The sequence below is a fragment of the Cetorhinus maximus genome, chromosome 27 (assembly GCF_964194155.1).
Source record: "Cetorhinus maximus chromosome 27, sCetMax3.hap1.1, whole genome shotgun sequence".
NCBI classification, from domain to species: Eukaryota; Metazoa; Chordata; class Chondrichthyes; order Lamniformes; family Cetorhinidae; genus Cetorhinus; species Cetorhinus maximus.
In genome coordinates, this window is record NC_135905.1 from 7,528,449 (window position 1) to 7,546,885 (window position 18,437).

The following is an 18,437-nucleotide window of genomic DNA, read 5'->3' on the forward strand; positions in this document are numbered from 1 at the left end:
CATATGGACTCGAAACGTTAACTCTGTTTCTCTCTCCACAGACGCTGCCAGACCAGCTGAGTTTTACCGGCATTTTCAGTTTTTATTTCAGGTTTCCAGCATCTGCAGTATTTTGCTTTTATCATGTCTTCAGTTCTTTAGCTAAGTAAGCCCACCTGCTGCTTTATGATCTTACCTTTCTAATTGTTAACCTCTTAAGTCAACACGACCCCAATTTTTTAAGTGTCATAAACTTCAAGCTTGTTCGAATTGCGTTCACCCGGAGTTGCTCATCAGTTTCCCAACCAGATGCCCCCATTCTCCACAGTCAAAACTTTAATTCCCAAAACTAAAAGTAATATTCCAAATCACATGAACCATGAACTAGACATTCGCAACACAGTACAAGATAAATGACTAGTTAATCTGTTCAAACAGTGATAGCTAAAAGCTAGATGTTGACCAGGGCACAGAAGAGCTTCCTGCTCTTTCTTGGATAGTCTTTTATGTCTGAACAAGCAGAGAGGCTGTCAGTTTAACATTTCATCTAAAGGCAATACCTTTAACAATGTAGCACTCCCTCAGCACTGCACTAAGATATCAACCTAGATTATACGCTTAAGTCTCTGGAGTTGGGCTTGAACCAGCAAAGTTCTGACTTAGAGCCGAGTTGTGGCTGTGTAGATAGTTAAGATAGAATTTTTGCCCCTCAGAAGTGGTGGGTGGCAGATTAGGGGAGTTAATGGCCTATTAGGGCCAGTTGTCAGGGGCTGATTCGGTCCCTCTCCCCCTCCTCACGGGCTGCAAGCTGTGAAGTTTTCTGTCTGCCTTCTTTGGAATCTCCTCATTCATTAAGAGGCTGTAATTGTCGTCTCCAGGCCCCTTGAGAACTGGGTCAGCCAGAAAATCCCAGCTCACCTATGCAACAACAGTGACTGTCAGGAACTAAGCCAGTTGCCCGGAGGCAGCCTCCAGACAGCAGACCGCTGCAGCCGGAGCTCCAGGTAGGCTTTGAGGCCTACCCCACCCGCCTGGCCACTGCTGCGGCCGCTGGACGCCCTGTGGAGGGATTCCTCCTCCACAATGGTGGCCCGGCTGCCGAGGCCATTCTTAAATTTATAACTTTTAAAAGTTGCATGGAGAGGACCTCAAAATGGAGGCACACCCTCCACCCCTCCCCCCTTACTTGAACTGCAGGCTGAAGTTCCTTCAGGGCTGGAGGGCTTCCTACTGGCCTTCCAGCTTCGAGAGCCCGCCTACCGCTCATAATTGGATGGCGAGCCCGCCCCCTGGCCACTAATTAATTCGGGAAAAATCGCTGCTGGGTGGCTGTACCCCACACCGCGTGGGGCCGTGACCCCTCATTTGACCCCAACATCGAGGTCCAAACTCAAAACCTTAAATCCTGCCCTTCGTTTCTAATAAATAGCCTGGGGGAACGAGAGGTCACAACCTGAACTTATGTAAGGTTAGATATAAAGACGTGATTCTTTTCACAGTAAGTAGTGGATCTGTTGGCTTGTGCACTGAACGCTGGTTCACTGAATTTGTTTTCAAACGAGTGCTGGGCCAGTTTCTGGCTGTAGGGGAGACCATACGTACAAGGAATAGATAACATTGATTAGGGAAGAGCGTCTCCTCGGTTACTTTGACTGGCCCAAGGGGCTTGGAGAGGGATTTCCAAGATGTTTCTTGGCCTGCGTTCTTATCTGGTTTTTCGACATGGGGTTAGGGGAGTGTTTGGGATGTAGAAAGCGGTGTGGGATAGGCTGTCCATCGTTTTTCACACGAGCCAATGGAAATACCACCACTGAGCCAAGCTAGCACTTTGTTTAGCCAGTCAATTAGCTGTATAAGTTGTTTTGATACTTGGCCATGTTAAAATGTAGAAAGAAACCGCAGAACGGAAGCAAATTACACACATTATTATAACAGGCAGCAAAGCTGGGGCTGGTGACACTGCCGGCTGTGTTGCAATGCACTGAAGCTTTGGCAAAATGGGCCCACTGGTGTTCCTTAAAGTGTCCAGGCATCTAATTTGCAGCTAAGATCATTTTTAGGAACATCTGCTATAGCTAAGTGTCTGAAAGTACTGTGGAGTGTTTTTGGAGGTGTTGTGGCGAGTTCCTGGATTTGCCAGAGACGTCCCTCACAGGGTGGCAAAGGAGTAGGTGACCTGTCCCCACAAAGCCTCTTACAGTAATACGGTGCCTCTGGGTCTGCAACAAGACATTGAGGTGAGGGAGTGGCTGCGGAAAGGGCTATGGGGTCTCTCCTCCTGTCAAGCTCCACCATTAATGGTTCTAGCACAGCATCCATCACCCAGAGCCCTCTGGCCTGGGTGTTGCCTTTTCCATCATATAAATTCCACCATTGTTATTCAGTGCAACTTCCCCTTAAGATGGGGCAGCCTGCCTTTAAGAAGAGCAGGTTGGCTGCACCACGTGGTATCTACACAACGCTGCTCAGCCCCCAACCCACCGTTCAACTCTGCGCATTGCCCTCTGCCACCTTGGAGCCAGCTTCCTCCATGCTTCTTGACAGTGACAGGAGGTTGCCTGACAGGCCGGCTAATGCACCCAGCATCACAGTGTGCCTCCTCATCAGCTCTCTCCTGCGTGTGCCCGACCCAGGTCCTAATTTGAGTCCCGGCAACAGAACCCTCCTGTGACCTCAGCCTCTGAGGGGCTGGCGAACAAAGTATCCTTTCCCCCTGGCCTGGCTGTAGCCCACATGTGCTGGATCACACACTGATCCCAACTCTACACTAGTCCATATGTGCAGTGCCAGTACCTGAGCTGGTGACCACGAGTGTTAGATCAAGTGACGAGACCTCTTCATCAGTGCTGTGCTGTTGCTTTCTCTCCTCATCCTGGGGCAGTGTCTGGGCAGGCGGCAGTCCTTGGTTTTCTGAAAGCAAAAAATCAGAAGGGAAAGGTTGGGGTGAGGGAAGGGAGGATGGGATGAGAAGCAAGAGGTCCATCAGCAGCTTACCTCTCATGCCAGATAGCTGGATGAGGGTGGGCTGAGAGTTGAGAAGGGGCATAAGGCAGGACGCCTTATAAATAAACACAACTGGGAGGTTTGTGGAAATGCTGAGTTAGCCTCAGGGACCCTGAGATTGGGGAGGAGAAAATTCAACTGTGGGCCCCTCCATAGATCCTTATTCAGTGATCCTGGCATGAAAGTCCCACTTCTGACACTAGCTTACAATGAGGGCTTAGAGGGTTAAATGACAAAGACAGGTCGTATGAACTTGACTCACATTACCCTGGAGTATGGGAGATTGAGGGGGTGGTGACCTGATCGACGTGTTTAAAATGTTCAAAGGATTTGATTAAGTAGCTGCAGAGGCGCCATTTTCTCTGGTGGGGGAATGGCGAGCAAAGGGGCATCCTCTTAAAATTAGAGTCATGCCATTCAAAATCAAAATCAGGAGAGGTGGTGGAAACTGAAACTCTCTCCCCCACAGTGCTGTAGCTGCTGGAGTAACCGGAGCTTTCAAGACTGAGATAGATTTTTGTTGGGTAAGCGAATCGAGGAGCAAAGGTGAGCAGATGGAGTTGAGGCCAATGATCCATTTGAGATGACGGATCAGGCTTGAAGGGCTGAATGGGCTTTAGTCCCTGTTCCTAAGTTGTCTTCAAGTCGCTGGTTGCGAACAAATGACTCCAAAGATCTGGTCACCCTGCTATAAAGTGTAATTATGTGCAGATCACTAGTTCTGAGGGAACGAGCATGAGGAGCTGCCTGTAGTATCCCTATTTCGGAAATCCTGACAGCTGTGAATGACAGGCCAGCCATTGCAAAACCTCAAATGCACTTTCTGCATTATTCAAATCCTACAGCCTCGATGGGTGAGTTTCAACACTCTCTGTGCCCTTGATCATGGGTTAGCCTCACTTCAAATAGAACTCTTTATTTACAAGAACAGCCCATCAGCCTCCAGTTCCTCTGCTGCGCTCAAGTAGTTTGATGTGAGGGGCCATTGCCCAACTTTGTACATGCAAATGAGCCCTGTGTTCGGACTCAGAAATTCACCCTACTCTAAGATGCATTTGGTCACTTATGGAGCCGGTTTCCAAGTTACAGAGAATTGTGAGGCTCTGAACTGATAGGTTAAGGGAAGGAAGGAGGGGATAAAGGTTCAAATGATTGTTCCCACCTGAAGTGCTGCTCCTCTTACTTTATTAACAGCTCTGTTGGAAAAGTCTGTAGCTCAGCTGAGCCAACCCTTTGGTGGAGGGCGTTTCTGGCAGTAATCGTTGAATCATAGAAGAGTACAGCACAGAAAGAGGCTGTTTAGGCTGCCCCAGCTCCTTTGAAGAGTAACCCAGTCAGTCGCACTCCCTCGCTCTTTCCCCATAGCCCCCCAATTATTTCTCCTCCCGGTATTTATCCAATTCCCTCTTGAAAGCGGCTATTCAACCTGTTTTCAGCACCCTATCAGGCAGTGCGTTCCAAATCCTAACCACTCATCGCATAAAAAAACATTTTCCTCATGTTGCTTTTGCTTCTTCTGCCAAACAGTTGAAATCCAAGCCCCCTCGTAATTGATCCTTCAAAGATTGGAAAAAGCTTCTCCTCGTTTACTCTCTGTAAACCCTTCATGATCAAAAGAGGCTTCTATCAAAACTCCTCTCCAAAGGGAATTGGATAAATGTTGGAAGGAGAAAAAAATTGCAGGAATTTGGGGAAAGAGTGGGTGTGTGGGACTAACTGGATTGTTCTTCAAAGCTCCTCTTAACCTCTGCTCTGTGGAGATAGACGAAGAGGAAAGGGTGAAACAGGAGGAAAGGACGTGATCTTGTTTAAACAGTAGTTATATTCTACTGAATTGCCACATGATTTAAATGATACAAAGAGCTGGTGTTTGTATCTTTTTGGATAGCCTGTATTTTATAATTGCTGGTTAGAGGCTGTATAGGAGCCATCAGTTAGTAGAGAGCTTCCGCGCCTGTGGCAACTTGAACAGAATACCGTGGTTGAGGTCACCTTGCCTTTTTCACGATGTCACTGGAGAAGGTTGTGGCCAGAAACATCCTCGGTGCTGTTTCTGCCTCACCGAAGGCAGTTCAGGAAAGGGGTCATGAGAGGTTAGGGGACAACTCCAAGGCCTGAATATTGCTGTTGGCGTGCGGGGGGGCGGGCCCGACATGCTGACGCGCAAAATGATGCGCGATGGCGTCGGGCGTGCGCCCCAACGTCATTACGATATTTCGTTCAGCGGGCACGTGCCGGAGGCGGCTGCCCACCCACCGAACTGTCAACGGCCTGTTGAGGCCATTAAAAAACCAACTAAAGTTGTTACCAACGCTGCTCGTCCGACCTTAAGGTTGACGGGCAGGCGAAGAGCCTAAGCAGCCTTCGCGTTTTTCAGGAAACCTCATCCACGGGCGGGTTGAGGTTTCCTGAAGGTTTAATAAAATAATTAAATAAATTTTGCTAACTGCACAAACATGTCCCAGCTTAAGTTTACATAATTTTTCAGATCCTTTATTGACGATTTTCAAATTAATTAGCAAATTAATCTCCCTGAGGCAGCTCTATGCCGCAGGAAGATTACTGCACTCTTTCACACGCAGGCGTGAAAGAGGGCAGGCCCCGACTCTCCCTCTTCCCCCCCTCCCTGCCCACACAGGTCACACTGCCAACCATGCATCCCACTGGGCGGGCCTTAATTGGCCCATCCACATAAAATGGCGGCGTGCAGCCAATCGCAGGCAGAGATCGGCTCTGTGCCCGCCCCCTACCTGCTTCCACCTGACCTGCCTGACACAGGTAAGTTTCTGGCCCAAGGAAACTTTTTGACTACAAGGCCGGGATTTTTATTTTCTGGTGGGGCGTGTGGGCGTGATTTGAAAATCGCATTCCCGGAGCGTGGCAATGGATCCTGCCGTCTCCGGAACACGGTGCAATTTTCAAAGTGACGGCAGCTTGGGCAATGGGGAGCCCTCTCGCCTTCAGTTAACGGCCCCTTAAGCTACTTGAGGAGCTTGTTAATAAGACAGGAAGGACACTTTTCAAAGTTGAAATCGCTGAACCTCCTACAGTGTAGTTTGTGTACAGCTGTTAGATTCAAAGCGGGTTGAAGTTAAGGGTTTTTTTAGGTTGAAAAATTTCAGGAGCTGGGGGATCTTGTGCCGGACCATGTGCTTTACCTTCTGTTTGGCCAGTTTTGTGCCCTTTGAGGCTGCTGGCCCTCCGAGTTACTGCCTCTTCTCCTCTGCGAGGTGGCGACAGGCCCCATCATGGCTGCTATCTGCCTCTGCCATTCACGCCCTGCAGGCAGCTCTTGCGTCCTGGTTACACCCAGTGCTGCTAACTGGGGGCAAAGCTCATCTCCGGCCCAATTAGGTCATATGCAGTTCGAGATAGAGGAACGTGAACAACGCAGTTGTGTTATGGGATTGGGACCTGGAAAATTATCCAAGCATCAGGTTCCTGACCCTGATGATCGAGCTCCATGTAAGGGGAGCTCCATTTGAAATAGCTGCTCCCAGACTGCTACTCGATAAATTAACAAGGGGAAATTGACGTACAATTTTGGTCCTTACTTAAAAACGGATATACATACAGTGGAAGAAGTTCAGAGAATGTTCTCTAGTTTATTCCTGGGATGAAACAAATGTTTTATGAGGAGAGATTGAGCAGGTTGTGCCTGTAATCATTGGAGTTTAGAAGAGTGAGAGGTGACCCTATTGAAACATAGACAATTCCGGGGTAGGGGGACAGGGGTTGAGGCACTTTGACAGTGTAGATGCCAAGAGGATGTTTCTCCTTTACGGGGGAATCTAGGACTAAGGGGCACAGTTTAAAAATAAGGGAGAAGAAGAGGAATTTCTTCTCTCCGTGGGTTGTTAGTGTTTGGAATTCTCTTCCACAGACAGTAGAGGAGGCTGGGTCATTGAATATATTCAAGGCTGAGTTAGACAGATTTTTGATCTGCAAGGGAGTTAGGGGTTATGGGGGCAGGGAGGAAAGTGGAGCTAAGGCCAGAATCAGATCAGCCATGATCTTATTGAATGGCAGAGCAGGCTTAATGGGCCAAATGACCTACTCCTGTTCCTATTCCTTATGACATCAGTTATGATAATATCCTATATGACAGTGGGGAACCACAAAGAGTGTCACCAGTTCTTGCAAGCCCCAAATGGGGTAGGGTGTAGGTCAGGGAACAGTGCAAGAGCATAAGGTGTAGGACAGGGGGATGAACAAGGGCATAGGGTTTTTTTTTTTACTTGTTCATGGGATGTGGGCATCACTGGTTTATACAGCATTTATTGCCCATCCCTAATTGCCCTTGCTCAGAGGGCATTTAAGAGTCAATGTAGGCCAGACAAGGACACCAGATTTCCTCCCCTAAAGGACATTAGTGAGCCAGATGGGTTTTTACGACAATTGGCAATGGTTTCATGGTCATCATTAGGCTTTTAATTCCAGATTTTTATTGGATTCCAATTTCAAACCCAGGTCCCCTGGGTCGCTAGAATACTAGCCCAGTGACAATACCACCATGCTATCGCCTCCCCTAGGAGGTCAGTGCATCCGAGCCTGGTCTCGCCCTCGGTCTTCAACTAAGCACAATTACCCAGTGATTATTGTGAAATGCAGGCATCTAAAAACAGTTCCTGTAAAAATGAAAGAAAAATAACACTGTATTTATCCAACCTAAGTGAGGCCACCACCGGTCAGCTGACATATGGTTTTGGCAGAACACTTTGTTGGAGAATAATTATAGATTGTGCCTCAGTGAACCCCGAATGGACAATTATTCATTGATGGCACATCCGGCTGAGCATTTAAGGTCAAGCCGAGTGTAAAATGCATAAAGGCCAGGATTTTACAGCTGCACCCCCCCACCCCCCCCCGCCCACCCCCCCAACAAAGTGGGATATCATGGCCCCGCCGAACTAAATGGAGATTTAAATGCCGTACCGCGTCCGCTGAGGGGAGACATGCTGCGGCAGGCCATTAAACCCTGGCCATAGTGTTCCTTGAACAGAGGTGCCTTGTCACTGATTGACGAGCTGCAGGGCAGTCACCCTCTTTTAGAAAGACCGTGTGGGATTGTGTCTTTCAATAAATACAAAGGACCATACAACACAGAAGGTGGTTATTCAGTCCATTGTGCCTGTGCTGGAATCACATGACTGCGATCTTATTCAGAGGGCATTTTGATACTGTTAATTGAGGTCACTTCTGGTTGTAAGTGCAGGTAGATCACCTGCTAAACTGACCTTCAGTAATAACACCATTTAATGGATCACTCATGTTGTCGATGGTCCTGTGGCTCAGTTAGCAGCACCTCCTGACTCTAAGCTCACAGGCTCAGGGTTCAACTGGCGCCTCAGCACTTGACGATGGCCATGTTTATGTTGTTAATCAGCGTGTGAATCTTTCCGGTACTCTACACTATCCTTCCAAAGCAAAAGTGCGTGAAGATAGGAAAAAACAAAGCCACATTGCATATCTACAGGTCGGTGCAACAGCCTCAGTCATGAATATTCGTCAGTCCGTTTAATACAATTAAAAATATATGTGGGGGAGGAGCAGAGAGTAGGAGTAATCTCAAAGCTTTGGATATATTGTACACCAAAGCATCGAAATGTTTGATATCAGATATTTATACTGGTAATAAAGGAGGAAAACACGCATAGGACCCAGAGCAAAAAATTCTGAACCCGGTCTGAATATCACAGCCTTCACACGAGTGAAATTTTGAAACTTAGAGCAATAACCCTTCTCCTTATAATTAGGATCCAACCTGCAGTGTGAGGGTCAATTCTTCTATCCTCTCCATCCACCCCACCTTGGCCTCCCATGCTAAATGGACACAAACGTTGTACCATGCAAAATAACATATTAGTCTGCTGTTAAAGTGTGGTTTGGCTACAGGACAGAATCATGGCTTTTTTAGAAGGGTGATTCCAGCATTAAGTGCGATACAAAAATTTGCAAGAGATGACATGTGACACCGAGAATGTCGAGGTATTTTTATAGATAGATCGGTAGACAGACGGGCGGGCAGGCAGGCAGGCATACAGATAGACAGGCAGGCAGACGGGCAGGCAGACATACACTTAGACAGAAAGATAGGCAGGTAGACGGGCAGACAGGCAGGCAGGCAGACATACTGATAGACAGACAGAAAGACAGGCAGGCAGACAGACAGATGTCTAGGTAGACAGATAGACAGACAGGCAGACAGACAGAAGGACAGACGGATAAGCGAACACAGGTAAGTAAAACTGCTTTGCCATTTAGCCTGGATATAAGAATCACTGTCAATATCACTCATCATTGTTCAATAATGTTCTATTTGCACCACACATTTGAAATGTAATTTTAATATAAATTCATGTTATTTTACTCCAATTATCATCCTTTCTCCTGAGGGAACTCACTTTTATTGGGGTAATATTGCCAAGCGTCCTCTTTTACATCATTCAAGCAGGCATTCTTTCTCTGTTATCCTCAGCAGTAAATGATTGTCAGTTAATTCCTCAAGATGGTAGCTCCATCAGTTCAATAGTTCCATTTAGAAGGACAAGGGCAGCAGACACATGGGAACACCACCACCTGAGTTCCCCTCCAAGTGACACACTTTCCTGACTTGTAACGATAATGATATCCCTTCACTGTCGCTGGGTCAAAATCCTGGAACTGCCCCCCTAACAGCACTGTGGGTGTACCTACACCACATGGGCTGCAGCGGTTCAAGAAGGCAGCTCACCACCACCTTCTCAAAGGCAGTTAGGGTTGGGCAACAAATGCTGGCCCAGCCAGTGACATCCAAAGCCAAGAATGAATAAAAGAAATTGCCTGAAAATCAGATCACTCACAGCATCTACAATGTTGTTTTTACTTGCTGTATCTAGGTGCCTATGTGCCTGAAGGATTGATGACCTCCTGTACCTGGGACTACACAACATTCACCTCATCTGTCCGGACTTACACCATGCTTCTCTTCTGCTTTGTCTTCTTCATTCCTTTGGGAATCATCATCTACTGTTATGTCTTCATCTTCCGGGCCATTCTGTCCACCAACAGGTCAGGCCTGCATGCCTCGTAATGAGCAGTTTCTTAATATATTTTGAATCCATGTTGGGAGAGTATTTAACGTAATGCACGGTGCTATTTTTTTCATTTCACTGTTTAGCAGCTTCAGGATTTATTTTTGGGAATCTGTACTCTCTGTGTTCTCTCTGGAATACAACCCTCCAGTCCCCATTACAAACAATGTGTCCAAATTCCATTAGATCAATTCACAGCTGGATTTAAGATTCTCCAGGCTAATTTGTCACTGTGTCTAAAAGCATAAGTGGGATATAAGAAATAGGAGCAGAAGTAGGCCACTCAGACTCTCAAGCCTGCGCTATTCAAATATGATTGTGTCTGATCGAATTGTGGCCTTAACTCCACTTTCCTGTCTGACCCCATAACCCTTGACTCCCTTGTCAATCAAAGATCTGTTGAAGTCAGCCTTGAATATATTCAGTGACCCAGTCTCCACTGCTTTGTTGAATGGAGAATTCCAATGAGCCATGCTCCTCAGAGAGAATACATTCCCCCTCATCTGCGTCCTAAATAGGAGACCTCTCATTTTGAAATTATGCCGCTTGTTCTAGATTGCCCCATGAGGGGAAACATCCTCCCAGCATCTACCCTGTCAAGTCCCCTTAGAATCTTGTGTTTCAATAAGATTGCCCCTCATCCTTCTAATCTCCAGTAAATATAGGCCCAATCTGCTCAACCTTTCTTCATAAGACAACCCCTTCATTCCAGGAATGAGCTGAGTGAACCTACTCTGAAATGCCTCCAATGTAAGTATATCTCTCCTTAAATAAGGGGACCAAAACTGTAGACATACTCTAGGTTTGGCCTCAGCATTATCTTGTAGCAAGACTTTCCTACTTTTATGCTCCATTCCCCTTGCAAAGTGCAGCATTCCTTTTGAGGATAGTGCGGGAAAGTGACATTGGGGTAGATGATCAGCCACGATCAAGCTGAATGGCAGAGCAGGCTCGATGGGCCACATGGCTTACTCCTGTTCCCATGTTTCTATTTGCCTTCCTAATTGCTTTCTGTATCTGCATGTTATCTTTCCTGCTTCATTTACAAGGACACCCAGATCCTTCCGTCCCTAACTTTGATTAAACAGAAACTTTAAGCTTCCAGCAACATTAACCAACTGTTGTAAGGGTGGCCGAGTTGCTACTATTGATGATAGAATTGATCGGCAGACACCTCTTGGGTGGAAACATTGGGCAGAGTTTTACGGCCCCGTTTCGGCGGGGATGGGGCCATAAAATCCGGTGAGCCATTATAAACCCCGTTGACGACAGCGGGAACGTAAAATCCCACTGTCGTAAAATTCTGCTCATTAAGTTTATTTACAATGTACTCAGCAGCAACTACACCCATACTTTCAATTCCAACTCTATCTGTACACTGATGCTGAGGTAGCCCGCGTTACTCTCCTATTGGTTACTACATATCATGTGATCTTCCTTAACAAGTATTATTCTTAAAGGTACATTACACACTAAATAAAACCATAATTACTCCATTCCTCCCCCTTTAACTCAGCTATACATATTATATTTACAAGTACAAATTTATCAAGACAACATAATATTTACACCAGGTAAGGAATTTACAAGTTCAGTCTTTCAGGTGGTTTCCTGGTACGTGTGGAATGTCGCAGCTCCACAACTTCAGATTCTTTATCAGGAGCCTCCTTTTCCGGAGGTTGCCTGAACATCAGGTGCTTCGGTGGGCACTTGCAGTTCTGTATCCTCAACTCTTACAGGAACATCAGACATGTCAGTTGGGTTGAGTATCCTCAACAGGAATGATCCAGCCTTCCACCTCCACGTGGTAAGATAGAGGTCTAGTCACAGCACTTATTTCACCCGGTAACCACTTTGGTCCTTCCTTGAAGTTTTTCACGTATATCGGCTCTCCCACGGTAAATTTCCTCTTGCGACTATGCAAGTCGTGTCTGGTTTTCTGGTTTCCCAGACTCCTTTCCACCTTCCCCTCTAAATTCGGCATCATTAAGCTCAATCCCATCCTGAGACGGCGTTTCAACAATAACTCCGCAGGTGTGACACCTGTCGTTGTGTGAGGGGTAGTCCTCTAATGAAAAAGAAAGAATCACCAGTTAGCTTCTCCATGCCTGCCTTGAACATTTTAACCACACATTTGTCCAGTCTCATAATCATAGAGACATAGAGGTCTACAGCACAGAAAAAGGCCCTTCGGCCCATCGAGTCTGCGCGGTCAAACAAGTACCTAACTATTCTAATCCCATTTTCCAGCACCAGGCCCATAGCCTTGTATGCCAAGTGCTCATCCAAATACTTCTTAAATGTTATGAGGGTTTCTGCCTCTACCACCCTTTCAGGCAGTGAATTCCAGATTCCCACCACACTCTGGGTGAAAAAATTCTTCCACACATCCCCTATAAACCTCCTTCCCCTTACCTTAAATCTATGCCCCCTGGTTATTGATCCCTCCGCCAAGGGGAAAAGTTCCTCCCTGTCTACCCTATCTATGCCCGTCATAATTTTATGCACCTCAATCATGTCCCCCTCAATCTCCTCTGCTCCAGGGAAAATAACCCCAGTCTATCCAATCTCTCCTCATAACTAAAACTCTCCAGCCCAGGCAACATCCTGGTAAATCTCCTCTGCACTCTCTCTTGTACAATCACTTCCTTCCTATAATGTGGATTCCAGAACTGCACGCAATACTCTAGCTGTGGCCTAACCAGGGTTTTATACAGTTCAGCATAACCTCCCTGCTCTTATATTCTATGCCTCAGCTAATAAAGGCATATGCCTTCTTAAACACCTTATCTACCTGTCCCGCTACCTTAAGGGACCGGTGGACATGCACACCAAGGTCCCTCTGATCCTTGGTACTTCCCAGGATCCTACCATTCATCGTGTATTTCTGTGCCTTGTTTGTCCTGCCCCAGTGCATCACCTCACACTTATCCAGATTAAATTCCATTTGCCACTGATCAGCCCATCTGACCAGCTTGTCGATATCCTCCTGTAATCTAAGGCTATCCTCCTCACTATTTACCACCCCACCAATTTTCATGTCATCCACGAACTTACTGATTAACCCTCCTACATTCAAGTCTAAATTGTTTATATATACCAAACAGCAAGGGACCCAACACCGATCCCTGCGGAACCCCACTGGACACAGGCACCCAGTCACAAAAACACCCCTCGACCATCACCCTCTGCTTCCTGCCACTCAGCCAATTCTGGATCCAATTTGCTAAATTGCCTTGGATCCCATGGGCTCTTACCTTCGTTATCAGTCTCCCATGCGGGACCTTATGAAAAGCTTTGCTAAAGTCCAAGTAGACTACATCAAATGCATTGCCCTCATCTACACACCTGGTCACCTCTTTGAAAAATTCAACCAAATTGGTCAGACATGACCTCCCCTTAACAAAACCATGCTGACTGTCCTTGATTAATCCCTGTCTCTCCAAGTGTAGATTAATTCTGTCCCTCAGAATTGCTTTCAATAGTTTCCCCACCACTGAGTTTGACTGACTGGTCTGTAGTCCCCTGGTTTATCCCTTCCTCCCTTCTTGAATAACGGTACCACATTGGCTGTCCTCCAGTCCTCTGGTACCTCTCCTGTGGCCAGGGAGGTATTGAAAATTATTGCCAGCGCCCCTGCTATCTCCTCCCTTGCCTCATTCAACAGCCTGGGATACATTTCATCCAGGCCTGGAGATTTATCTACCTCTAAGCCTGTCAGACCACCTAGAACCTCCTCCCTTTCTATGCTAATTTATTTCAGTCTGTTTGAGGAAGAGTGCTATGGTGCAGTTTTTACATGAGTGATACCGTTGAGGCTGATAAATCATTGAAACTCAGCACTCATTTATTGGAAACGACTACTTCTGGTAGTCCGTGAATGGCAAAACTCTGCCGTAGCTTCTCAATTGTAGTGGCCGACTTTGGTGACTTCACCTCATATACATCCAACCATTTTGAATGGGCATTGACAATGAGCAGAAACATTCTTTCCAGGAAAGGTCCAACGTAGTCAATGTGTAACGGCACCCAGAGTCTACCTGCCGACTCCAATGGGTGTAACAGAGCTGTCACTGGCAACTTTTGCAGTTGCTGACATTGCACACAGTGCTTTACTAAACTCTCTATTTTGCTATCTATCCCAGGCCACCATAGATAGCTGCCTGCTATGGGCTTCATTCGGGAATTTCCTGGATGAGCACTGTGTAGTTCAATTAAAAGTGGTTCTCTTCCCTTTGGAGGAACTATCACTCATGCTCCCCACAATAAGATGCCATCCTGGCTGGTTATTTCATGTCTTCTGTTGAAGTACAGTTTCATTTCATCAGATATGGGCTCCTGTGACCAACCATGTAGCACTTGTTCTTGTACTTGAGATAGAACTGGGTCCCGACTTGTCTAGCCTCTGATCTGTCGAGCAAATACCGGCGAGGAATCTAAGAAATATAACAGTAAAACAAGTTCCTGTGGAACTGGGACGTGCTCATCATTTTCTTGTAAAGGCAAACGACTAAGGGCATCGGTGTTTGCGATTTGATTGCCAGGCCTATGTATGAAAGTGCATTCGAATTAAAGCCCATCATTGTATTCTTGTTGAGGCTATGGGTGGTATAGCCTTGTCCTCACTAAACAATCCTAGCAATGCTTTGTGTTTTGAAATGATTGTAAACTGGCAGCCACGTATGTACTTGTGAAATTTCTTGACACCAAAGATAACGGACAGGCCTTCATTTTCTATCTGCGAGTATCCCTTTTCCGCTGTGGTGAGTGTTCTTGATCCATAACCTATTGGCTGGACTACTCTCAGATGCGTGCTCAACTTGTCTGAGCTCATTGGCTGAGTCTCCCAAAATTTCGTTATCTGTCTGCTTCTTGGAAAATTTTGTGACTTTTGCTTCTAAAGCCTCTTTGGTTTCATTTAACTGACTCTTCAGCTCTTCTATCTCTTTTTTGTATTTGTTTGCTGCCTCCTGGAAAATTGAGCATTGTTGTGTCTTCTCTGCCAACTCATTCTTCAGTTTGTTCAGTGAAGTGCTGCATTCTTTCTGTTTCTCTTCATACTTTTCCAGATGTACAAACTCTGACCTGAGGGAATCTTGTATTGTGTGAAGGACTTTTAACAGGTTTTCTTTTTCCCTGTGAAGGTTGCTCACCTCACCTCGAGCTCTGTCATCAAGCAGGGTCTCTTTGTGTTCCTTCTGCTGTTCTTCCAGGTTTTGGCTTAAGACAGCCTGCATTTTTTCAGGTTGAGTCCTTACACACTCCTTTCTTAAAACAGGAACGCTTCCATCTTCCTTTTGGAATCTCAGTGGCCAATCAAGGTTGATTTCCCTTAGCCAATTTTGCCCTAGAAGGCTTGGTCCTCTGCCTTTCAATACTAACACTGGTAGCTTTGCTGATTGGCTTCCATAATGGATAGTTACTCTGTTTACACCTTTTACTTGAATGTCTTCACCCATATATGTTTCTTAGCTTGGCGGCTGTTTCTTCTAAACTTAATTGATGTTCACCATTATTCAAATACCTGAAGATGTGTTCCCCAATTACTGTAGTGGAAGCACATGTGTCCACTTCCATTCTAACAGGTTTGCCACTTACATTCACTGTGACAAATCTTGGTTCTGTCTTTCCAACTTTAAGATTAAACAATGAATAAATGTCTGAATTTGTTTTTTCAGGCTCTTCTACATTGTAGATTTAATTGGGCTTCTTCTTTTATTTACAAGCCAGTTTGAATATTTCCTTGCGCTGCCTCATGACATGTCCATTTCTGTGAAAATAATAGCATTCGATTTTTTGCCAATCGCTAAAAGATCACTTGTTTCCACCTCTATTAAAATTATCTTTGATTTCGCTGCTAAGTTATTTTACTTTATTCTTCGGCTAGTGGGGGCTGTTTCCTGCTTCTCAGCAGAGTCTTGCATTTTTGCGCCCTTTTCAGCTGGGGTTTCCCACCCAATGTGAAGGACGGCATCATTTTGCGCACCCTGTATTGCTTTTGAATCTCTTACTGCGCTTTCCATGGCCAACGCTATCTCTAGCGCCTCCTTGAAATCCAGATTCACTTTGGATAATCCTTTCCGAATAGTGTCTTCTTTCGCACCACACACTAAACAATCTCTGAGCACATCATTCAGAGTCGTACTGAACTCACAATGTTCCGTTAGCTGCTTCAAATTTGCCACGTAGCATGCAATTGTCTCACCCGGGGCTCTATTTCGCCAATTAACTTCTGCATCGTGACTGAGGGCTTGGGTTGAAAATGACCCTTCGTGAGGTCCACCAATTCATTGAAATTCTTTGAATCTTCCGCACTGGGTGCCATCAAACTTCAAATCAGACTGTAGTTTTTGCTCCCACAAGTACTCAAGAGGATCACTCACCACTTCGCTTCCCCCCGTTCACTTGAAAAAAGAACGTGAAACGTTCGATGAAATGAGACCAATCATCTGTGGCTGGTTCAAAAGGATCAATTCTCCCAAATTGTGGCATTTTGAGAGAGGATAACTTCTTCAATTCTAATGGAGCTTGCTACTTACAACCACTGGGCGAGGTACAGTGCCGATTTCTTTCTAACTGGATTCCTTCTGTTCAATCCTGTTTTATCCTCATCGCCAGTTTGTTGTAAGGGTGGCTGAGTTGCTACTATTGATGATAGAGTTGGTCAGCAGACACTTCTTGGGTGGAAACATTAAATTTATTTACAATGTACTCAGCAGCATCTCTACACTGCTGAGATAGCCCGTGCTACTCTCCCACTGGTTACTTCAGATCATGTAATCTTCCTTAACAAATATTATTCATAAAGGTACATTACACACTAAATAAAACCATAATTACTGCACTAACTTTCTGTAACTGAGCATCTCCTGTGATAACTTGACTTTCAAATCGTTAAAGCAATTTTCAAACTTATTGCAGCTCAACCTGTAACTCACCTGTTAACTTAATTTTCTGAATTTCAGACTCAAACTCATTTGAGTGCTTTCTCCACTCTATCCCAATTTAAACAGTACAGTCAGCCTCTTTGTTAAAGACCTTCTGGCTTTTGACTATCTGACCACTCAAATTTAATGAGGGATGTTCAGTCAAACTGAACTAGTCACGTAACATTGTTCAACATTGAATCATGTTGTAATCTCCCCCAAGCCTATAACAAACGAAACTTGCAACATTGTCTTGGGATAGATTTGTCGGTTTAAAATGCTGAACTTGCTCAGATGCATAATGACTGGAGTTAAAGGGACAGCCACCAAACCAAAACCTAAACAAAGAATATAATTTTTGCCACAATAGGACTCTAGACTTAAATTTAAGAAAGGGTGAGGAAGGTCTTTAGAAAACAGGACTGAGATCTGCAGTCCCTGCCCTGAAGTTTCCACTTTGGCCGCAATCAGTGACCCAGGTACAAATTTTGCCTAAAATTCTTGTAGTTTTCAGAGACCCTCCTCCTCACGGGTTTCCACTGAAACTCATTTACACCTCGTCGAATGTAAAATCTGCTGGGAACCAGCGTAATCGGGCAATGCTTTAGAATAGAAATGTTTTTTGAAAATACCTTGATATATTTCAGAGTGGCAACTTGGTGCAGTTTTATGAAGGCAGCTGAAAATGCATTTAGAACAAAAAAAATAAGCAGTCTAAATCAGTGTCTGGTCTACAACCTTGTGAGTAATCCAATTTTAAGGAGCTGTAAATGACTTTACCAAAACTGTACAGAATCATTCACTAATTACACTCGTGTACGGCGGTCAGTTTCTGAGCAAATTTGAAATATATGTATTTATTCAAATGCATTTAAAACATTCCTATTAGCGTCTCTGTTGGTAAAAAGAAGTTGAACTTGTCGCCTCCACAAAGGACAATAAATGGGCGCATTTAATGGTACTCCCCGTGGTCATTAATTCAATATGGGGGTGTGGCCAGTGCTGTGGATGGGGCCATCATCCAGCACAGTGACTTTTAAATCATTGCGGAATCATTGATTTGCGCTGCACATAATTTGCGCTAAAAATTCCACCATCTTTTGTGCAGGTTTGCTGATTTGGGGCAAGTTACACTGAGAAAAAGCTCAACCCAGTGGAAATTCTTGGTTGTTATAAGGGGAAGAGTGCCTTCTTGAGTGATATTTAAAAATCAGCTTATCTCCTGTAGTAAGGAAAGATGAGACACATTGGGCTGAATTTTACAGGGAGGTGTGGTCCCTACCCCCCTGGGGTAATATGTTGAAGCAGTGGGGAGGCCGCCAAAGTCCCAATGGCTGCCCCACAGCAACTTAACGTTAGGAGCAACGTTAATTGCTTTAAGGCCAAACTTCCACGCCTTTCTCTGGAGGAAGTCCCGGCAATGTGCGCTCGAGGAGCCCAAGCAGAATCGTGGCCA

General features: G+C 45.5%; 1 protein-coding gene across 2 annotated transcripts in view; it reads left to right on the forward strand.

The window, feature by feature from the left end:
• opn4a (opsin 4a (melanopsin)) overlaps positions 1 to 18,437 on the forward strand; it is a 70,504-nt gene that overhangs the window by 21,106 nt on the left and 30,961 nt on the right. For both annotated transcript variants that reach the window (XM_078530615.1, XM_078530616.1), the window contains exon 5: positions 9,861 to 10,032. In XM_078530615.1, coding sequence (XP_078386741.1) covers positions 9,861 to 10,032 — 172 coding nt within the window. The remainder of the gene's footprint in view (positions 1 to 9,860; positions 10,033 to 18,437) is intronic.